Below are 23381 nucleotides of genomic sequence, written 5' to 3'. Positions count from 1 at the left end.
TTTTGGACCTCTTCCCTTGCATGCTTCTTGGGGCATCTCAAACTCAAGACATCCAATCTCATCCTATATATACTGATCTCACTTGTCGAGGCTTAGCTGGTTTTTCTGCCCCATTTCTTACCCTCAACCTGGCATTCCACGGATCCCACCTCCCCACATCAAGGGAACCTGCTCATTCCTCTCCCCGCCTGTTGCTACTTCTGTGGTCCTGGTCCATCATCTCTTGTCTGGATTTTCAGCAACACCCCCTAGCCTCTAGTAGAATTCCTCTCCCATCCCTCCTCCACACCTAGGCCAAAGTGATCTTCCTAAAATGTACTAAAATAACAGTACTGCCTTACTCTAAACCTGCAGGGGCTTCGCTGTGACGCTGGGCTCAAGTCCAAACCCCTCAACACACCATCCAAAGCCCTCCGGGTTCTGGCACCAGATTTCTTCTCTGCTCACTTCTTGCCACTTTTGTACAGCCTGGTTTGGGCCCAACAGAGATTTCTGGCCCTCTAACTGGGCCGCTCTCTCTCTCCTCTGTGGGCCTTCGAAGATACTCATTTCAAGGCCCCTGGCCCCTTCCCTCCCTCCTCTCCCTTCCTTTGGTGCCTCCGTCTGCTCCTTTGGATTCTACCTAGTTTTCATTTCCTCTGAGAAGTCTTTCTGGCATCTGGCCTGACCTGACCAAACCCCATCCTCCTCATGTCCCGATCCCCCAACGCAGGGTGGGGGCCCTTGCACATGCTTCTTCAATCTCTGTTCTTTTCTTGCCATACTTGCTTTATTGTCTCCCCATAGACTGCAAGCTCCAGGAGGGCAGAACTGTCCTATTTTACCTTGGTCACCTTGTGACCATGCTACCTAGCAAGTGTGTGTTGGATAAGCATTGGATGAATAAAAAGCCACTTGCTTGGAGAGGACTGTTCCTCATAAAATAATTATAGCTTACATTCACCGAGTGCTTAAGATGCGGCAGGCACCATTCTAAGTGTTTTACAAGCGTGTCATGGCCATCTTTCATAACTCTATTAAGTAGGGGTGGGATATTTCCCGATACAACAGATGGGGAAACAGAGGCACAGAGATGCTAATTAACTCGGCCAAGGTCCGCAGCAAGGAAGTGTAGGAATGGGGCTTAGAACCCAGGCAGCTTCCAGAGTCCAATTCCGTTTCAACTTCTAGGAAATTCTGTCCTAGAGTGATGCGCAATATGGGGCTCTACTACTGTTTATGAACAGATTCGATTTTCTGCAAAGGGCTTTGTTTTTGTTTCCCGGAAAGCAGAACGCGCTCCCGCGCCGCCCTCTTCGAGGCTCCCGGGTCCTTCGCTGGGCTCTGGGAAGGGCCTGTGCGTCTCGCCGGCGGCCCCGCGGTCTGCGTGTGATTAACTTTCGGGGCTGCCCGGCCCACACGCCAGCTGTGCCCGGGTCCTCGCGCGGCCCTCGCCACCGGCAGCTGCGAGCCGGGCGTGAGCAGCGGCCGCGGCGTGCCCCGCCAGGACCCCCCGCGCCGCCCGCCTCCGGGGTGGAGGGAAGGGCGGGCCCGGGGGCGGCGCCTCTCGCCGAGGCCGCCGCCCTCGCCCCGCGCTCGGCTCGCCCGGGCGCAGCGGGCCGGGCTGGAGGGGGCGGGGACTCGGGAGGGGCCGGAGCGTGGCTGCTGGTGCCGTTGCGGGAGCACACTGAGGAGGCGGCGCGTCCCCGGAGGCGTGCGCCGGGACCGACGGACGGACGGACGGACGAGCGGAGGGAGAGGGCCGGCGGCGAGGTCAGTATCCGGTGGCAGCGCGGGCGGCGCGCGGAGGGGCGGCAGCAAGGGGAGCCGGGAGTCCGCGGGAGGGAGGCGGGGAGGGGTGGCGGCGGGCCCGGCGCCGGCTCCGCTCGGGGGTCGGCCCGAGACCCCTTCCCTGGCCGGTCGGGCACGCGGCGAGCGCGCCCCGGCAGCGGAAAGCGGAGCCCCGGCTCCCTTCTGCCTCTGTCTGGTTTCTTTCCAATCAGCGAAAAATAAACACCCAGGAAGGTAAAACAATAGCGGGGCCACCTGGGACGCGGCGCGCGCAGAGCTCCCACGTTTGGGGCGGGGGCCGGGGGTGGAACCGGGAGTGGCGGCCCCACCTCGGAGCCCCTGCCCGATTTGCCCCCGCGGAGGGTGGGGCTCCCCGCGGCATCGGGGCTCGGCAGGAGGCGAAGGGAATTCCCAGGAGTGAAGCATTTGGTGAAAGTCTTGCAGGAACAATCGGGCTTCCCACAATTGCCCTGCTCTGGGCGGGGAAACTGAGGCGGAGGCAAATGTAGCGACTTGCCCAAGGTCAGAATGCCAAGGTTGACTGTCCTGGTCCAGGAACGGGACCCAGGTGTCCGGAACAGCGCAGCGCTCAGCCCCTCTCGGTTTGGCGGCGGTTGTGTTGCCTTTGATAAATCTCTGTTGTGTTTGTTTTAGAAATCTGCTGGCATTGTGGGACCGCCGAACGCCAACTTGCTTCGTGTGTTCTGGGCAGGTCTGGGGCAGGTGGCAGCTCCGTGACCTACCATCATGGATGGAGACGGACTTTTTGATGAAGAAACCAAAACAGTCGATGCCAGCCAGAGCGATTTGGCTGTCAGAGGTTTTGACAAAACCTGCCCTGTTCTCTTTGGGGAATCCGAATGAGGGAGATTACAGACACCTTCACTGGGAAGCCAAGGACATTTCTGTATAATCAGTGGATGAAAGGATTTTCTCAGACTCTTTTTTCCCCGTTTTCCTTGAGGATTAAGCCGCTGCAATCTTCAATTCCAGTGCAAACCGCAAGGCACACGATGTGGCAGAAGCCTAGAGCGCCTTCCGAATTGTTCTGGACCCTTCCTTTAGCATAGGGGAGTTTAACGGAGGCTACCCGCCGCCCCTCCCCCCACTCCCTCGTGCTGATCTCTTCTCTTTAACCTGTTCTCATTTTCTGAGTTAAGTTCTGTTTCCAAAACTGTCCTCTGGACCTATAAGTGGATTGCCAGAAATGAAAGATTAAGTACTGGGAGAAGAGGAAGTGCCCTGGGTTGTGTCTCTCCTCGGCTGCCGACATGAAGTGCTTTTTCCCAGTGCTGAGCTGTCTGGCTGTGCTGGGTAAGTGGCGCTGCTTATCGGTGCGATCGATGTGAAAGTTTAACCTGGTGTTGGTTCCTGTAATTCCTTGTGGTTCTTTCCCATCAACACTCGGCTTTGGGGGACACTGGGAGGCAGCAGTTGTGTGTCACAGGTTGGAATAGAGTACCAAAAGGCCCATTTCTGACCCTTCCACTGGAGGCACGGTGGAATATTGTTTGTTGTCTGTGAGAAGGGACATTTACTGTCCTTAAAGTGTCTGTCCCGGGCCTTGCAGTGAGGTCCCCCATCTGCACATCGGTGGTTTAGGGACTCCATGTGGATCATGGGCTGGTTTCTTGTAGTATCGTAAAGCTTCAGTGTACTCACTTCTGTGTTGGTCCACATTAATTCCTAATCTGAAGTGGCAGCATTATTTCCACTCTGTCTGGAAAGTTGTTTTGGTGATCATGATGGTGCATTTTTTTCAGGGGGAGTAGGTGTGGGTAGAACAGGGAATTGAAGGAATGCTCTGTCCTACCTAAGTGGTCTGTAGACTGAAAATGTTTGAGGGTACTAGTCATGTGTCCCCTCCCCAAGGAAGCTCAGATCATTGTTCCAGGAGGAAGAGAGACTGGAGGAATTGAAGCTGCCTAGTAGCGGATGTGTTAGGATTGGTTTCTGTGCTCCCTACAGAAGGTCTGAATGCTTAGAATGGGACAAAGAAACCGTGGCCCCGAGAGGCGAACCCTTGCCACCTCTCTTAAGGATTCCCTCCCCACTGAAGAGGCCCTCCTCTGCCTAACACTCATCCATTCTCAAATTTGCCATTGAGCACCATCTTAAGTGTGGTATCTTAGGACACATCTTGGGTCTAGGATACGCTCCCTGGTCTGGATCTGGTGCATCCTCTCTTTCCATTGCCTCAGACTCACACGTCCCCTGCTCTCTGTATGGCTCAGTCCCTTGCATTCAGAAGAGGTCCTCACTGCTGCCTAGGATGTTTGCATCTCTAAATCTAGGTGACTTGCACTTATGAAATTTATTTGTGACCTGCTGGCAGTGGAGATTGCTTTCATGCGTTGTCTACACTTTGCAAGAGTTCACAGAGGGGTGGAAAGAGAATGGACTTTCGAGTTCAGATCTCAGCCTCACTGTGATTGACGTCTGAATCTCAGTAAAATGGGATGATACCTCCAAGGGCTGTCTTGACAGTTAGAGGCTATAAAATGTTCTAAATGTCTTGATTGCTTTGAAAAATGTCTGGAACAAATAATAAATGTGTTTAGTCAGTGGTTCTCAAACTTGGGTGCATGTTGGAACCACTGGGGGAGCTTTGAAAAATCCCAATGTCCAGGTAGCAATCCCAGACCAATTAAACCAGATTCTCTGGGAAGGTGACCCAGGCATCAGTCTTTCAGCTCTCCTAGGTCATTCCAACGTGTAGACGAGTGAAAGAACCAGTGCATGAGTTCGTTAGTGCCAGCCCTCCCGACTCTAACACACACACACACGCCCGGTCTGGTGGCAGGTTTACTCAGTCTTCTGCCCAGGTGTGGGTTAGGAAACAGTGTCTCCTGTATGCTCAGGCAGAGTCAAGAAGGCAGGTAGCCCTCCATTTGCCAGTCCTAAATATTGAATTGGTATTTATTATACTGTATTTGTCATTCACTTAGTGTTTGGGTTTAAGTCAGTAGTTAGTGATTCATGTGGATTCAAGAGGACAAACAAGGAAAGCCCTCCGGGAGGTTTGGGCGTGGGGTGGTTATGTGGCTAAGGTGGGAAAGGGCTGAGTGGAAGGGTGCGGCCCAGGGCAGGAGAAGGAGCCACCAATGGGAAAACAAGGAATTGTGACATTTATGCCTTTTGTTTCTTCTGGCTGCTCAAGAATTGTCAGGCTGCCTGCTGGTCCCCTTGCCGTTCACCCTCCGGGCTGCTCTGTGGAGTGGAGCTTGGGCCCTGACACCGGGCACCGTTAACTTCCCTCTGTCCCAGCCTCATGTATAAACAGGTGCCATGGAGGAAAATGAGTGTCAAGGTGGGGTTGAAGGGGAATGGTCACAGACCAGACATAGGTGAGACTGGGACAGTTTAGAACTGTGGTTGTGCGTTGTAATCTCTGCCTGGTTTTTTGAGCCCCACTGGTGAAATCTCATCTTTTCTCATCGCTTGATGATTGATTCTCAGCGGGGTAGGAGAGCACTTTGCCTCTACTTTGTTAACCTTGGAGAGCGGAAGGTGTTTGGGGAGAGAACAAACCCCATGTTGGGGTCTTATTTCCTGCCTGCAGCCTGGTGTGGTCTGATTCATGCGTCAGCACTCTTGCTGTGTAATGCAAATTAACATGTAATGTGAATTTGAAACAGCAAAGGATCCCAAGGTTTTATGCCCATGAGGGTCATACACCTGGAATAAAATTTTGTTTGTGAAAAGTGGGATAAGGCTAAGTGCTCTCCAAAGTGAGACTGATACAGGTGCTGCCAGCCTCCAGACATGGAAGTTTGATGTAGAAAACCCTGTGGCAGTATGTGAGGGAGTACATAGGGTAAATCTCCGAGGTGCCTGCGACTCCCTCGACATCATTAGACCTGTGCTTTCTGCTCTTTTCCCTTGCCAGTGTCTAGGATTTGGATCAGATTCCATCCACTTTTTTGCCTGTCTGGGTGCTGATTCCTGCCCATGTCCTTGTCCTACGAAGCCACTTGGGTACTGATTCCTGCCCTCTTGACCACTGTGTCTTGTTTCTTCCTGTTGCAGCTCTGGGTGCCCCACCCAACTTGGGAGCCATTGGCTTGTTCCAATTTCAAAGCCATCTTGAGCCTGGGCCTGGTTGAACCATGAGGATTGTAAAGTCTCCACTGCTGAGAGGGGCAGAGCCAGAGGGGCAGAAGAGGAGGGATTATGCCTCCCAGACCACTGCTGATCTTGCAAACAAGATGAAATAGCTTTAAAAGTGTTAGCAGTGAAAAATGTAGGAGATTGGGACATCTCTGGATCAACACAGAGATCTGCTTATGGCTAATGATTATTTTTGTTCTCCAGTGGAAGAGAATTTCGTTTGTCGAGTTTGAGTGGCCTCTTGTTTGAATAGGACGGGACTGAGAAAGTGATCACTTACCTCCCAGTTGGTTAAGGAAGACTTCTTAGGGGAGAGGCCAGAGGGTGCTTCCAAAAGAGATTGAAAGGAACTTTGATGTTCTGATGGGAGTGAGCTCAGAGGCAAGACTGCAGTGATCAAAGGCAGGAGAGAAGGAGGAGGCAGAGAGAGAAGTGAAGTGGCTTGGGGCAGGTGGGGGGAGGGTTCTGAAGAAGGAGGATGAGGATCATCATTTATGGATGAGCAGACACCATTGTCCCAACAGTTGTCCCAGAGGTAGTGCACTTCCCTTTCCTGGGGACCATTTTCAAGGATGCCAGAGAAGGGAATTCCTGTCAAGAGGACCAGACTGGCTAGGATGTCTTTCAACTGTATGAATCACTGAGCCACCTCTGGGCACCCAGGGCTGTGTTAAGATGTCCCAATCTCTGACATTTTTCATTGCAGTGAGACTAAGAAGAACAGTGGTGATACCACCTCTCCTAACTCTAGCCCTTACTGTGAAGTAAGCCTTATCTCATTAAGTCCTCAAAATAACCTTGCCAGATAGATACCTCATATTATCACTTTTTTCTAGATGGGGATATTGAGGTCCAGAGAGGTTAAGGACCTTTCCTGAGGTAGATTACTATACCAGCTTGATATGGTGCTCCCCAGTGGTGGGGACCCAGGCCACTTCTGTCTTGTTCTGTTTGCATCCCTCCACTCCCAAGGTCATCTCATGGTCCAAGATGGCTGTGCTAGCCCCAGCCATGAGGAAGGAGGAAAAGGGTTGGTGAAGGGCAGGACTTCTTAATTTAAGGACAGTTCCCAGAAGTTGCACACATCACTTCTGCTTACATCCCCATTGGCTAGAACTTGATCACATGACCATACTTTGCTGCAAGGGAGGCTGGGAAATATCCTTAATTCTGAGTGTCCAGCTGAAAACTGGGGGTTCTACTACTGTAGGGGAAGGAGAGAGCAGATTTTGGAGGGACAGCTACTCGTCTCTGGCATAAGCTAGTAAGAGAGCAGGGTTTTGAAGCCAGGACCATTTGGTTCAAATCCTGTGTTCTTCCATCTAACAAGCTGCCTCCTCTGTGTATGAGGCCTAGGCCCTGGCCTCTAAGAAGCCTTGTTGGGAAGGCCTGAGCTAGATGAACCCATAGTTGTTACATGGGAAGCAACATAAATCAGCATATAATTAAACACTCAATGTAGTGGTTTTAGCAGTAGTACTATACGTGTTTATAGGATGCTTATGTGCCAGTCACTGCTAGACCTTTTATATAGCATGCCCTTCTGTATAAAGTGCTTACGGACCCTCTCTGTCCTGTTCATTACTGGAGCCCCAGAACTCAGCCTTGTGCTGGGCACAGAGTAAATAGGTGTTCAGTTAATTTTTTGATAAATGAACAGTTTCATGAAGTTAAGTGTTGTTTCTATATTGGCTCCCTTGATCAAGATGAGGAAGTTCAAGGCTCAGGGAGTTTAAATCATTTTGCTCGGAGGAAAAGAGCTAGAAATTGGCAGAGGCTGGATTTGAATCTAAGTTTGTCTGGCTATAGAGCTTGCAATTTATTGCACCAAACAGTTCTTAACCTTTTTTGTGCCATGGCAGTCTGGTGAAGCCTATGGACTCCTTCTTAGGATAACACGTTAAAATGTATAAACAAAAATACATAGGATAACAAAGGAAATCAAACAAATCTGTGATATAGCAATATGCTTTCTTTTTTTTTTTTTTTTGGTGAGGAAGATTGACCCTGAGCTGACATCTGTTGCCAGTCTTCCTCTTTTTGCTTGAGGAAGATGGTCCCTGAGCCAGTCTTCCTCTGTGCCAGTCTGCGCTAGTCTTCCTCTGTTTCGTGTATGAGTTGCCGCCACAGCATGGCTTGATGATCAGTGTGTAGGTCCGTGCCCGGGATCCGAACCCCCAAACTCTGGGCTGCTGAAGTGGAGTGCACAAACTTAACCACTGCGCCGGCCCCACGATATGCTTCTTTACTCCCACATTAGATAACAAGATCTAACAGCAGATCTAACAATTATTGTAATTATGGCATAGCGAAGAATGAAAATGATATTTTGAAGTATCTGCGTCAACTGTGATGTGTTATGAAAGTGTGTGTGACTTCTATTGTGACAAAGTCACAGGTCCCGGAGACATTACCAGGATGGTTGCCTACGTTCATGATCTAAGGAACAGTTAACATTCACTTAGAGATTAGTGAAAATACTGATGTAATTTTTTTTTTCCCATTCAAATTCACATACCTCCTGAATTCTGTCCATCTGAAGCTCAAAGTTAAGTTCAGTGTAGGTGGCGGTTGTGGGAGAAGGCACTGTGGGAGAGGACTTGGGCCAGGCTTCAGAAATGGGCGGGATTTGGCTGGGGAGGGCGTTCCATTCCCAGGAGAGTCCTGAGAACGTGGAGGAGTCAGCAGTCATAATGGTGGTAGAGTGGCCCTTTAGAGTTTGGGGAAATGACTGTCAGTGGTTTTAGGGACTAGTTCATGTGGGATGATGTGGACACAGAGAATTGGCTTAGATTGTAATGAGTTTGGGATTTGGGCGTAGGCTGGGTCGCTGGAGCCCAGGCAGACCACTTCCGCTGAGCCCTGGCCTGGGAACTAGATGAAGTAGTTCCAGTTGCTGGCCTCCCGTGGTCCCTGGCCTTGTGCATCCTGAGTTTTGGCTCCTTGATTAATATTTTCAGGTTCCTTTGAGAGTTTCTCATTCACCGTGATTGGACACCTGTTTCTTTGTGACTTCAAAGTGAGCACAGCTATTCCCTGTAAAGAGTTGGTTTTTAATTTAAGGAAATTTAGGACACCTGTGTGTGAATGCCCCTGCTGATTTTCAAAGAAATGAGTGGTTGCATCAAAATCAAGCTTATATTTGTAGAAGAATCACATATTGCTAGATTCCCTCATCAAGAACCCTTTATTAAGTGACTAATTGTGGGCCATAGCGGGAGGCACTTAACAAAGACCATGGCAATGGACCTCCGTTAACTGGCATCCTCGGTTAAGTAGGATTTGGTTTTTATTTTTGAACTCCACCTTTCAGAAAGGCGAAAATCACAAGATGTGGTAGCAAGGATTTATTCTAGAAATTAGCTTCCAGGCCACAATCAGCCCAGTCTCTACATCTTCCGCATCTGTAATTATAGTAGCAGAAGAGAATGATGAGCCTCAGGGCACTGCAAGATCATAAATCGAAGATTAAATTATATTAACTCTACCCAGGCTGGAAAGTGGTCAGATGTATTTTAAAAAGCTTTATAATAACGAGAGTTGAAGCAGTTTCTGCCTAACTGTCTGTTAACCCTCTAATTAAATTCACCCAAATACCCTTTTCCCCATCATCCAGGTGACCCAGGCTTTGCTGAACACAGCCCTGGTCCCTGCCCTCTAAGAGATGATAATCTAAGGCCAGCAGTAAAACAAATGGTAAATCACTTTGCAAATGGACAAGAAGACATTGATATTACGTGCTCTCTGAGGACGCTGTCTGTTGGGGAAAGAGAAGCAAGGCAAGTTTGTTCTTGTTTTCAGCTCAGCAGGAGGAGTAAGGGAATTCTCTGTCCAGGAGAGGGATGAGGCTGGAGTAGCTCACGAGTAATCAATCTGGAAAGGCTTTCTGGAAGAGCTAGAATGTTAAGGATTTCTTAAGTAATAGAAGAGTGAGGTCCAGGCAGAATTGTGGGGTGGAGGACACCGTGGGCACATGTGGCTGCTTTGAGAAGGCTTCTCAAGGGTGGAGAAGCCTGAATGTCAGTGGGCCAGGGCCCTAAAGGTGCTGGTTGGTAAGAATTGGAGCAGTTGGTTGGCAAGAGTTCTGGGTATTTGGGCCAGAGACAGATGGAAGATACCAGAGAGCTATTAAGTGCGTATCCTGGAGGACCAGTGGGAGAAGTAACCAGGGAGGGCAGGAGGTGTTCCTGGAGGTGGGGGGTCCAGGGTGGAAGTGAGGGGGACCTGCTCTGTACCAAAGGAAGAGCCTTTGTGTATCCATTAAAATATCATCAGGGCAAGGACATCCTAACAAAACTGTAAACTCAAAGAAGTTGTTACCCAGTCCCCTAGTGGTGCCTCTTCCCCTCAACTTCAGGACCCCAGGCCTTCCCTTTTTTAAAACACGGGAAAAAAATCTGATACCAGTTGTGTGTTCTTTCCCATTATGATTCTTTGGTGTGGCAGAGTATGTTAAGTTGGCATGATTTTTGTGTATTTAATATTGTTTTTGTTTGTAACACTCATTTTCCCATACTCCAGAGCGCAGTCCGTGCCTCCTTTTTTGTGGTGACTTCTGAGAACACCGTCTCTGCCCTCACGGGCACTGGATCCCGCTGTGGTATGTTGGTGATGGAGCCGTGTCATGAGGTGGGCTGCCCGCCTCCTTCTCAAGGACCCCTTTTATTAACTTCCCTTCCCCTAGGATCCCCATAAATTTGAAATCTTCAGTCTCCCAGACAGACAGCAGTTATTAAGTAGTAATCAGTCTGCTTTCCTATGTGATAACCAGTATGGTCGCTCACACTTTGATATAGTCCAGCTCTAAAGCAACATTGGTGTGGTGCTCAGGGCTGCCGATGACCAGAGGACAGACATAGCCTGACCGGTTAGGTACTGCAGCCCTGTATCAGCACTTTAGGGGAGGTGGTGGCATTGTTCCGTGTTTTTGAAACCTCTAAGGTGGCCAGCTTCCTGATCCCAGGTGTTACTTTTCGAGCCTTAGGGAGCTTGGGTAACCTAGGTGGTGGTTGCCCGTTAATTGGTTGCATTGGTGACCTCGATTGACTTTGCAAAGACTTTGAGTAGGAAGAGGAACAGGAGGCGTGGAGGTGAGTAACCCTCCATTGCTTCAGGTCAGACCACACCTAGCCTGTCCTGGCCAGGTACAACCTACTCTTTTTTTTTTTTTAAGACTTCCAGAAAATGAAATTTTGCAACCTCTTAGATTTAACACCGCCATCAGGGTAAATCTTAATTTTCACTGAAGATTTAATTTGAATTAAGTCTTCATTTAAAACAGCAAATAAAGTGCTTTAGGGTAAAGTGTTATATAAAAGTAAGGTGGTGAGAGATTGGTTTCAATTTCAGAAGGTAGCTTATATTTGTTTGCTTTATTTTTTTGAATTTTAATTTTTTGACATATGTAATATGTGAATATAGTTTTGTTGTAAAAAATCCTCACAGTACAGAGAGAAAGTATAATGTGAAAGTTCTCCTCTCTGCCCCTTATTTAGTCTGATGTATATTCTTTACAGTTTGATATATATTCTTCCAGACCTTTTCTATAATTTGTATGCATATACTCACACAAATACAGATTTTTTTTCCTGACATAAATGGAATCATACAGAACATATTGTTCAACAACTTGATTTTAAAGGGATGATTTACTTCACTGTTTTTTCAGGCTTAATTTTATGGCCACATCAGAACTGATTTGGTTATTTTATAGCTAGTTGAAGCTGTAATTTGTGAAATCATTGGGGAGTAGTGAGCCTCATTCAATAGCTACATAACAGAATAATTTTGCCTCTCTGTATCAAGAGCCAGAGTCATAATAAAAACACACCCTTAAGTTTTAATGTATTTAATGAAAATAATTCACTTGTTTATTCTGAATATTTTCTCTAAAAACACATAAATTTAACACTTTAAGCACACACATATTTTATCGACTATTTTGGTATAATTTTGAAATTATGTTGTATTAAAATGAAGCCTATTTAAAACTTAAGAGGACAACTGTAAATACTGGGTTTTAATTCAATCAAGGGTTCTTATTTGTTCAGAGACTAGGAAAAAAATGAGAGAAGTTTTCGTGCATTTTTGATTCCCAAATGATTCTTCCATTTGGAGTGAACTGGACTCGAGTAACCTCTAAGGTTATGGCTACCAGACATTTAAGACCTTAACCTGAAGGAAGAGAGCTTTTTTCCTCTAGCCCTGCAGAAGCAGCTATTGCTGTAAAAGATGACCATTTCAAAGTGTTGGGTTGCTTCTCAGGTTCACTGATATGATTTTCTTTAAAACCCCTGGAGCAAAAGGCAGGTTTCTTAGATGATTCACCTTTAGCCCTGATTTTTGAAATAGTAGCTATTTTGGATGGACGGTTGTTGGATTCACGCATAACAGTCAACCTTTCTTAACAGTCAACCTTTCTTAAGCATCAAGGTTTGACCTGCTACCACCCATCTCGGGACCACTGTTCTGTTAGAATCTGCTTACAATACTTTCCTCAAAAGACTTTTCATCGGTTCATTCAACAAATGTTTGAGTGCCTGCTGCAAGTACTCATTGGTATGTTATCCCAAATGGCAAGAATTAAAAGGTAAATCATGATGAACATTTTAAGTAGTCACCTGATAGGTATTTTTAATCTTTAATAAATAGAAAGATTAATTAAAAACACTCTGACATTAGGGAACTCTTTTCTATTCCTAAGTAAGTCTTTTTTCTATTACTTAACATCTTTTCTTCCTGTTTTGTTCTCAACTCTTCTTTAGCGGGGTGAATTACAAATATGTTGGGCAGCTCTGATGAAGGGCCCTTTAGGAGTAAGAGATGAATACCAATGATGGGGGGAGATTGGAAGTGGGGAGGATGTGGTAAGGGCAAATTCTTTCTTTTGAAAGTACACAAATATCCCCGGTCTTGGATATGTGGAATGTCCTTATTAACTGCTGGGGATATTGTCTGTCTATGGGAATTGGGAATTTCATACTTAGCTCTGAATTTCTAGGAAGAACAAAAGAGCAATAGAACAATCACGTACGTCCCATCAAATAGGACATGGCATCCACACCAGGCTTTTCCTGAGGACCCTATGTTGGGGATGTGGTGGTGGTAAGGTTGATGTCTCTCCCACCTTATTCTTGGCCTCCCTAATTCCCTACAGGGTGACCCCTCTTAGGGAGCCATGGAGAGGGGAGGCTTTGGGGACAGCTCAGGGCCCTCACCAGGGTTGGACCTGTTTTCCAGAAGCTGCTGTGTCAGCTCAGTGGCGTGCAGGCTCGTCCAGGTCTGCACCTTGCCAGGGGCCCTCCCCCAACCTGGGGTTAACCCTAAGGCACGGATCTGCCCTTTTCTCGAATGTCACTGGTATTTCTCCCTTCTCCACGAGTCCCCTAAGCCTGCAAGTCCCAGGCAGGTTGTAAACTGTGCCCGGGGGAAATTGTCTTAGCCCCAAAGCAGGTGGCTGCTGTTCCCCAGAACCTCTGTGCAGGGCCATCCTTCTCCCCGAAGCAGCGCTTCTCAGAGGCCTTTCTGCCTTTCCTCATTGTTTTGTTCCACAGCAGTTTTGTGTTGGTTTGGGGATGGATGGTCTGTTGGGAGTTCTGCTTCACAGATGGACATGTCTGTTAGTTTATGAGGAGTGATTGTGTGGATAGATTCGTTCTAGGCTCACCCCCAAACTAGACAACTCTCTGTGACACTGTTTAGAAATGATTTGCTGAACAGTCTCTTAATGTCTTCTGATGTTTCAGTACAAAAGATAGCTTGCTGAACAGTTTTGCAATCTGTTTCTGGTATTTCATTACTAAAAAGCAAGATCACATTCTGAGAACCCTGCTGGCTCTTTCTCCTTCCCTCCTCGAGAATGGGTGATGGCCTCTTGCTGGGTGTTCTGGTACCTCTCTGGCTGGGAGGAATGACATCCATAACTCTTTTCTTCTCATGAATCCAGCTCTTCTGAGTAGCTCCCCTGAGCAGTGGACTTCTTCCTAGAAGGGAGAAAGTAGATTGAGAACTGCTGTGCCTCTGGACTTGAATATTCATTTTGGAAGAATCTTTACGGATCTCATACTTATTCCTGTTGTTTTAAAGGAGAATTATTCTGGAGGTGATGAAAAGACTGTGATGGCCTTGGTGGAGGGAGAGTGGAAGGAAGACTGGAAACCACCCCTAACAGAAGAGAAAGAGACTCTGGTGTATGTCGTCTTTGTCTTAATGAAAACATGACACAATACAAACCTTTGCCTTTCCAGTCTTACCCCCACTACAGAAGAGCTGTAATTTCCCATATTTGGAATTTGGGGAGAGCCAGGCCTTGTTTGAGGACAGGGCCAGATTCAATCTATGCTTTGGGGGAAAGTAAGTAAATATGAGAGCCTTGAGGGCTGTGACATTTATGGTGAATCTATGATTACTGTATGTGTCTCCTTGTCATAATTTATTCAGCAGCCCTGATGTCCTGGAGCTGGTGCAGTGCCCATCGGCAATCTGACTCTTGTTTTCTTCTGCATATTTTCCCTTTTGCAACTGTATAGGCATTTGGCTTTAATCAAGTGAGCTTTTACTCTGTCATCTGTAACCGAGATGACTGAAGTCATGTGGAGGATTTTAAGTAACCAATCTCTTAAGACATTCAGAGCATAATCTCCGCTAGCCCTGATCATCCTGCCTGTATCCGAGAGATTCGCAAGGTTCTGCAAAGGAGGCAGGACGGGGACTTTGGCATCCTTTGGAGAGACCAGGTGTCCTCCTTACTGGCGACAGGTTGTTTGTTTGCTTTTGGCATGGGGACAGGGCCTGCTGATCATTTGCCATGTTGAGAGCATTCAAGACGCTCCATGAATGTGACCAGTGTGTTACTACATCTCTATGCTGGAACAGAGAACAGTGACAGGCCAGACACACATGAAAATAGTGTCCGAGCTCGTTGATGTCTGCGCAGTGTGTCCAGGGCCGGCTCGCATGGAGATGCTGCAAAATAGATAAGAGGGCTGCTGGTCACCGACACTTTTCATTAAATTATATCAGGTCAATCAAAAGATCAAGGGTGCAGGATCTAAAATTTTCACACACTTTGCTTATAATTTGAATGTGACTTCGTATATGTGTCGTTTATTAGACTAAATTGGGTTACAGTTGCTCTTCAAATTGTCATTTCTTCATTTTCTTTTTCCACCCACTTTCTGATGTTAGCTCAGCTTCTTGCTACCAGAAGTGTCCTGCGGAAGAACTGGGTGACTGTTACTCTAAGTGCAGCCTTTGATACTTTGTCTTAATATGATGGTAAAATCTCTAACAATGTAGACTAATGAGGAGGATTAGTTTGAATTAGTAAAATGTATGCATTACCAAATATTATTAAAGTACTTCATTGTTATTACTTTTAAGTAAATACTGTAACTCAAACTAGGCTAACAGAGTGCCTAATAAAGATCCTTGGGGGATCCTGCTTCAGGAGAGAAATAGAATGATTTGCAATTAGCATGCCAATTGTTTAGGTAAATGGCGTTTCTGAAATACTAGATTGTGCTTGAAAACAGTTTGTTCGCTTAAGTATTTTAAATAGTCCCTATGAAACCTCATGTACGTATGCTGCTGATAGTTTATATGTGGTATAAAGACCTGTTTTGTGAAGACCCAGTTCAACCTTATCAGCAGTATCAGAAATTCCAAGTTAGTGAAGTCCCTGATCCTCACCTCCCAAGGTTAGTTAGATCACCCTGCCAAATGCTTCCACAGCACCTGCACTTGTCAATTGTAACATGAATTAATAAGGTTAACAAATATCTCATGTGTTCTGCTACATGCTTGGCAGTGTGTTATGTGGAGAAGACACAAGCATCATGCTTGTGAAGCTTATTGGCTAGCAAAGAAGTCACGCAGTTAACAAGTAAATAGAGTAGTTGCAAGACCCCCAGTGGATGCCTGAAATGGTAGGTTAGTACCTAACCCTATACATACTGTTTTTTCTATACGTACATACCTTTGATAAAGTTTAATTTATAAATTATGCACAGTAAGAGATTAACAACAATAACTAATAATAAAATAGAACAATTATAACAATGTACTGTAATAAAAGTTATGTGAATGTGGTCTCTATTTCTCTCAGAATACCTTATTGTACTGTACTCAGCCTTCTTTTGATGATGTGAGATGATACAGTGCCTACGTGATGAGATGGAGTGAAGTGAATGACGTAGGCATTGTGACATAGCATTAGGCTACTACTGACCTTCTGACCACATGTCAGAATGAGGATCATTGAGCCGTGACGATGTCGATGGTTGGACGTCAGGAGCAGACAGTTGTCAGTGGTTGGGAATCCAACAAAGGGGTGATTCACGTCCTAGGTGGGATGAAGATGGATGGCGTGAGATTTCATCAGGCCACTCAGAATGGCATGCAATTTAAAAATTATGAATTGTTTATTTCTGGAATTTTCCATTTAATATTTTTGGACCGTGCTTGACCACGTTATGATAGCTGAAACGCTAGAAAGTGAAACTGTGGATAAGGGGGGACTACTGTACACATAGAATTAATTACAGTAGTGAAGCTAAAATGTATATTACTTTTTCTTTTTTTTTGTAATTGAGATTACTTTTTAATTAGTGGTTTAATGCAGTAGACTGTAAGTTCCAGCAGGACAGGGATTATGTCTGTGTTGTTGGTCATGGTTTCCTAAGCCCCTTCTTAGTCTGGCATACAGTAAATTGGGTTGAACTGTGTGAAAGTGCCATATTTGTAGATCAAAAATGGTTGAATATCAGCACTGTCATACGGTTCCACCTAATAGTTGCTCAGTCAGTATGTGTTGAATGCTGAATACGTGTCATAATCAATGAGCTCTTATAATACGTTGCATTTAACACGGTTTTCTTTAGCCAAGGAAATGCCAGCTACAGTATTTGAAAAGGAACTCCAGAACTTCGAATAGCTAAAGCTCATGGACCTGTGATGTAGACATAGGGCATCAGTGGGAGTTCAGAGCCTTGTGTTCAGTGCATTTTCTATGCAGTTCTTGGTACATTTCCCAGCCAAGGGTGGAGGCGTGTGTACTTGGGGTCTAGAGTGCTGTCAGTAGCCCTGAGAATCTGGGCGAGTGTGCTGGAAAGCTGAGATGGAAGGCAAGAACAGGAACAGGGCGGCCAAAGAGAAAGAGGGAGGAGAGACCTATCAGCACAGCTGAAGGGGCTGTCGTTTATTCCTGAGTGAGGGGAGCATTTGCTTTTACAGCCCAGACCTCTTGTGTTAAGGTCTTCATATTCAGCAGATTGGTGTGTGCCCGCCATGGGCTCAGGTAATTGCTAGTGCTGACATTCCTCACTGTGAGTGTCCTTCGGGCCTGACGGGTTGTGGGCTGGATGCAGACCACTGGCCCATTGGAAGCAAGGGTTGAATTGAGGAGAAGGCCCAGCTGGGCCCTGCTGGGAGAAGCTCAGCACTCTGGCCCGGGGCCTGCTTCCCCTCTGTGGAACTGGGAGTCGGGCCCAGCCTAGGGTTTGGACCAGAGCTTCCCAAATCTCCTCTGCTAGGGACTTTTTTGCATCTGTTTGGATTTTATGGCCCTCTCTCCAGTTTCTATGCACAAATGTCCAATTGTGCCACTCTATTCTAACGCTCACTATTTTCTCACACCCACAGGATAATTTCTAGTTCAGCTCAATTCCACAGCTATTTGTTGAGCATCCTTATGTGCCAGCACAGGATGGGGGTGGCAAGTGAGGGAAAACACAAATGCATGACGTTGGTCCCTGCCTGTGGCAGACACTGTCGGTTGCCTACACAACAGTTATTCTTTTCTCTTCTTGATGGCAGAGCCCTGATGTGGCTTGAATGCCACGCCTCTCCACCCTCACTACTCAAGGAAAGGCGACCTGCTTCCAGCTCCAGGGTGAAAGCTGATTGATCTAAGCCAGTCACGGAGGCCCATAGTTCAGACATGGGCGTGTGACACAGTTTTGGCCAATGAGATATGAGAAGTCTGCTGGGGCGATTCTGGGAAAGATGTCTTCTCTCTTAGAAACACAGAAGGGACAGCTCCTTCCACTAGATTCTTGGCAATGAGGCAGCCATCTTATTACCATGAGGAAAGCAAGTCTGTTGAACCTGGTCCTTGATGACAGAGCCACTGAAGAGTGAGCAGGCCGACCTCCATACTTTCTGTCCTCACTGTCTCAGCCAGTTGAGTTGGTGTTTTCTACTACTTGTAGTTGAAGGCAATGTGTATTAGATACTCCCTCAAAGGAGCAGGAAATAGGATTTATTTTTATAAAACAATACAATTCAGATTATCATCAAAAGGCATAATATGGCCAGAGCCAGCACTTAGCCCTGTGATGAGCCAGAAATGAGAGAGGTAAGTTCATTGGTGAGAAAGACTTGAGCGAGAAGATTGTACTTGGAATGGATCCTGGGGTAGGATTAGGGTTTGCGTAGGAAGGGCAGGAGGGCGTTCCGAGAAGTGGATGGCATGAGCCGACCTGTGGAGACGGGAGTGGACGTGGCACTGTCAGAGAACAGTGAGATTATGTCCTGATTCCACAGGCAGATTTAGAGTGCTGAGAATTGCAGGCTTAGAGGGTGACCCTTGATTTATGCAGTGGGGAAGTATTGTGGGCCCTTGAGCAGGGGAGAAACTAAGAAAGTGGACCTTGGAGGGAGTATTAGGCAGCCATGTATCAGGTTTATTGGAAGGGAAGAAAGTAAAACCTGTGTGACCAGTTTAAGCTCCTGGAATGATTCAGTTGTAGGTGGTGAGATTTGAGGTCAAACCATTAGGAGATGGGGGAAGATATCAAAGGAAGATGGTAAAGGAATTAAATAGCTGTTAAAAGAAGGGTTGATTGACTGTTGAGAAAGAGGGGAGTCTAGAAGATGGCTCCGGGTGTTTGAGTTGATGACTTGGGAAATGACATAAAATGGCAATTTGGAAGAGGGGATCAATTGTAGGAAGACACTGTCTGTTTTTTGCCACTGGGGTTTTGAGATAATGATGGAAGATCTAAGTAATGAGGCCCTGAATTCGTCTGAAACTATGGCTAGACCATGAGAGTGAGAGGTCAGGGCTTCAGATGATGTGGCAGGGACAACAGCTCACCAGATATGCACACTCCTCCAAATTTTCAAAGTTTTGTTGGGCTGTGTGACTAACTTCAGCCAATAAAATGGGTGAGGAAGTGACAGGTGTCATCTCCTGGCCGAGGCAGCTAGGAGCCATGGATTCCTTCATTTCTTCCTCCCATGCCGTAGCATCCTTGGGGCCAAGGTCCAGGGGCTGGGAGTATGGCCACAAGGGGAGGAGGCTGTCCTTCCTGCATCAGACTTTCGCTACTCCACCTTTAGCTGGGAAATCCTTGAAGAAGCCAGCTCTGAAGCTATAGCAGAGTGGCACTGCTAACTGCTATTTTTGTAGGATCCAGGTGACGTGTGGTCTTCAGGTCACACTTTTCTGCCTACTTCTAACTTAATTTGCTCAGAGGACTGTGTCGAATGGGCTAGAGCTGCCTGGGACTTTCATTCTCCCTCTGGGGCTCTTAGTGTGTTTGGAGGGCAAGTTTTCTTTTTGGCTCCCTCAAGGCCCTGTAGATTGCCAGGGAAGGGGATCCCTGTTCATGACCTGTGCTGGCGAGAGGACTGCTCTCTTCACGGGTTACCACAATGTCAAGTGGCTTGCAGAGGGGAATGTTTTGGTGGCGGTATCCCCTGGTGACCAGCTTGAGCGTGGAGCTTCAGGAAAAAAGTTCCAGACCTCCAGACTAGACTAAGAATGAGGTGCAAAGCCCATCTTTTTAATCTTTCCTACTCTCAAAAAATTCAAAATGTGCCTTTTCTTAAAGGCCAAGGAGTGCAGAACTAGGCCCCTGGAGTGCCCGCTCTTTGTTACAGTGCCGTATCTGTTCTCTTTGCCTGGCTGGCTTGCAGTGTTTTCCTAAGGGCAGAGGCCCTGGTGCAGTGCCGGGAGGCATTTGGCATCTGGTTTTCGTCAGGCAGCAGTGAAAGTGCAGATGCTGAGTCTAATCTTGATTTAAATCAAGCAGAGTTGGACGTGAGGGAGAGGCCCTTGTGAGGCGCCTCCGCTGCTCCGGGGTGATCTCTGGTGGGTCCTGTTTCTCCTCTAACTGAAAACTTTGACTCCACAAACAACCAGAAGAAAACCCTTCAGACCTGACGACAGCTGGCGTTGGCCGCTTAGAGTTTTCTTTATGATTTGAAAGTTTAAAGACAGGGAGAGACCATTTCTCTGCTATTGGAGAGTTGGTGTTTGTATTTTTCCTCCACTTTCAACAAAATAGAAGTGTCATAAATATTTGTTGATGCTGTTCTGTTCATGAGCAGCCGCTGTTGTACCCACTGCTCTCCCTGCTTCCTCGGACGAGCCTAGAAGGTCCACGTCTAGTCCCAGGAGGAGGATCCCACTGCAGCCATCTGTCAGCCTGGCCATTCCTTTGTCCATCTGTCCTTCTAGTCATCCATCCATCTGTCCACCCAACCAGCATTCAATATGCATCTGTTACTGAGCCAGCAATAGGATTTTGGGCAAGCCACTTAACTATTCTAAGCTCCCATTTCCTACTCTCTAAAATAATGGGAGCTATTCATTTGGGTTATTGTGCGAGTTACATGGGGCCATCCAAGGAGAGCGCTTTGCATCCTGCCTGGTGCCTAGTAAATGATCAGTAAATGGTGATTGTCGTTATTGTTGTCCAGGGTCAGGGTGCCACCCTGGTCAGCTGACTGGCCAAAGGTTGCCTTAGACACGTGTGGCCATTTAGAGATTGGATTTAGGCCACGGTGCCTAGTTGCTGAGCCATAAAGGCACAACCTTTGGACCACATTGTCACCTCCCTCGGGATATCTTGCTATTCTTGTTTCAATCTTGTCCAGGCCATTGTAGCTGGGCTCCAGAAATGTCTGAACCATTGACCGAACACACTGGGCACTGAGTGTTCACCAGCCTTGGCGTTGTTTGACGTTGAGAGCATCGGTGGCTCTGAGGGGGTTCCTCACCCCATTGTTTGGGCGTTGCTGCCTGGGTCTCACTTCTCTTACTCTCCCCCGCCCTTTTTTTTTAAAGGTATTTCTTTCTTTTCTTTTCTTTTTTTTTTTGTGAGGAGATCAGCCCTGTGCTAACATCTGCCAATCCTCCTCTTTTTTTTTTTTTTTTTTTTGCTGAGGAAGACTGGCCCTGGGCTAACATCCTTGCCCATCTTCCTCCACTTTATATGGGACGCCGCCACAGCATGGCCTGCCAAGCAGTGCATAGGTGCGCGCCCGGGATCCGAGCGGGTGAACCCCGGGCCACCGCAGTGGAGCGCGCGCGCTTAACCGCTTGCGCCACCGGGCCGGCCCCTCAGCTTCCCCTTTTTTGCCACCTGCCGCACCTCTGCCTCTAAATGTCCCACCAACGTGTAAACCATTTTTACTTCTAGCCTCCTCCATCTACTCAAGCTCCTGTTTCTGTCAGCACCGCTATTCTCCTGCCTGTTCTTTAGGATTTCCTTCCTTTTGCATTCTCTCCCAATCCTTTCAGGGAGTGGTGTTGACGTTGTCTCATCTACCGTGCTGCGTTTCACGGAAAGACGCTGCACTGGCCATTTGAGTGTAAGGGAATGGCCGGGATCTAATTAGGGTGTCCTGGGGAAAGTGAGAGATTTATCACAGAATGGTGGGCCAAGGAAGGATTCGGGCCGATATCTGAGTTACCTGAGTTAGGGTCACCGGAAACACAGGCATCTATCAGGCAAGGACATGCTGGTAGCCACCAGGCTTTCCTGCTGGTGACAGTGGCCCGTGACTGGAGGGAACCACAGTTTGTCCTCCCAGCTTCCTTTGTTGTCCCAACTTAGCTTCTGTCTTCTCTGTATTTCACCACTGACAGCTCACTTGATTCTGCCTCTGGCAATCTTAGTTTCCTGTGAATACTCTTCAGGCCACTTTCTGCCTCATTCCAACTCTCTTCCAGTGAATTGAGGAAATTCTCACCTTTGCTGTTCATGAGCCAAAAACTGTCTTGGCTCGTAAGTGTGTTGTGCTAAGAGGAACTTTTGAAAATTTGAGATAATAAAGAACTGGCACCCATTAATTTCCAAGCCTTTTAAAGTTCCTAGAAAGTTCTATTCTCTTTTTGACCCCACCCCCCAGAAATCTCCAGCTTTCTCCTAAAGATCATGGCATTTAACGAGAAGCCAGGCGTAGGAATGCTCTGTCCTGGCGCCTGTGGGAAGTGGCGGAGAACTGCTGAAACTTGTGTTCCGTGTCACAGAGCCCAAGGGTTCAAACAGCGGTGGGAGCAAATCACAGTGTGTTATAAAGGAGACTTTGTCCTGCTCCAGCTCAGCTCTGTGTTTAAGCCGAGGACTGTGTAGGGAGCGATACAGTGTGGGAAGGCACTTAGATGACCCCTCGTTAAGGTGGAGGAAATGAGAGGCCTGGAGGCCACAGCCAGGCTGGCCTTGAGCCACATGGTCAAAGTCAGCAGCTGTCCAGTCCTCGGCCCTCCCCACCCTCTTTGTGCTGTCCCCAGTCTCCGCCTCCCCGCCTACTCCAGCCACATCCGTGGACTTCCCTCCACCCCACCCAGCTGCAGCCTTTGTCCCGTCTTCTCCCCGGTGTTTCAGTACCTCGCTGGGTCCCCCAGCTCATCCCTGGCTCAGGCTGGTTGGAAGGTTATGGATCAGTAGAGTTGCTCGTTTACGTTGAGGAGGGGAAGCAGAAGCTGACCTTTGTTGAACCCTGACGTCGGTCCAGGCTCTGTGCGTCCTCTCACGTGCTCTGACTTCATCCTTACAGTTTGGGGCCAGGGGACTGTCACGCAGCCCCCTGTACAGATGGGGCAGTTGAGGCATGGCAAGGTTATGTGATTTCTCCAAGTCACAGCCAGCACAGGCCCCTTCTTTGAGGTCTAGTTAAGGAAAAGGAGCCCAGTATTATTTTAATCTGCTTTATTGTGGTATAATTTACATATAACAAAAATTCACCAGTAAGTGTATAGGTCTTTGAGTGTTGACAGATGTAAACAGTAGTGTTAATTACCATCACAATCAAATATATGACACTCTCATCACCCCAAAAAGCCCCCGTCCCCCCTTCCCCCCATGGCCAGCAACCATGGATCTGATTTCTGTTACTTCAGTTTTGCCCTGTCCAGAATGTGGTCCACAGGAATCCTATAGTATCTAGCCTTTTGAATCTGGCTTCTCTCATTCAGCTTAATGCTTTTGAATGTCATCCATGTGGTTGCATGTATCTAGTTCATTCCTTTTTATTACTAAGTAGTATTCCATTGTACGGATATATGACATTTTGTTTATCTGTTCCTCAGCTGATGGACCTTTGGGTTGTTGCCAGTTTTGGGTGATTAAGAATAAAGCTGCTATTCTGTGTATAAGTCTTTGTGTGGACATAGGTTTTCATTTCTCTTGGGTAAATACCAGGAATAGGATTACTGGGTCATATGGCATGTGTATATTTAACTTTATAAGATACTGCCAGATTGTTTTCCA

The 23381-nt window shown here is 47.2% G+C and overlaps 1 protein-coding gene across 4 annotated transcripts in view; it reads left to right on the top strand.

The window, feature by feature from the left end:
• The first annotated feature begins 1654 nt into the window (after positions 1 to 1654).
• Positions 1655 to 23381, top strand: part of IGSF3 (immunoglobulin superfamily member 3) — a 94030-nt gene continuing 72303 nt past the window's right edge. For 3 of the 4 annotated variants that reach the window (XM_058538895.1, XM_058538894.1, XM_058538892.1), the window contains exons 1-2: positions 1655 to 1752; positions 2425 to 3084. In XM_058538895.1, coding sequence (XP_058394878.1) covers positions 3042 to 3084 — 43 coding nt within the window. In that variant the 5' untranslated portion in view covers positions 1655 to 1752; positions 2425 to 3041. Of the gene's footprint in view, positions 1753 to 1931; positions 2005 to 2424; positions 3085 to 23381 lie in introns of those variants that run through there. The other variant, XM_058538893.1, reaches the window with a different exon arrangement.

The sequence above is a fragment of the Diceros bicornis genome, chromosome 4, assembly GCF_020826845.1.
Source record: "Diceros bicornis minor isolate mBicDic1 chromosome 4, mDicBic1.mat.cur, whole genome shotgun sequence".
In the NCBI taxonomy this organism is placed as follows: Eukaryota; Metazoa; Chordata; class Mammalia; order Perissodactyla; family Rhinocerotidae; genus Diceros; species Diceros bicornis.
Note: the sequence above shows the minus strand (reverse complement) of the source record. Positions and strands in the feature narration are given on the sequence as shown.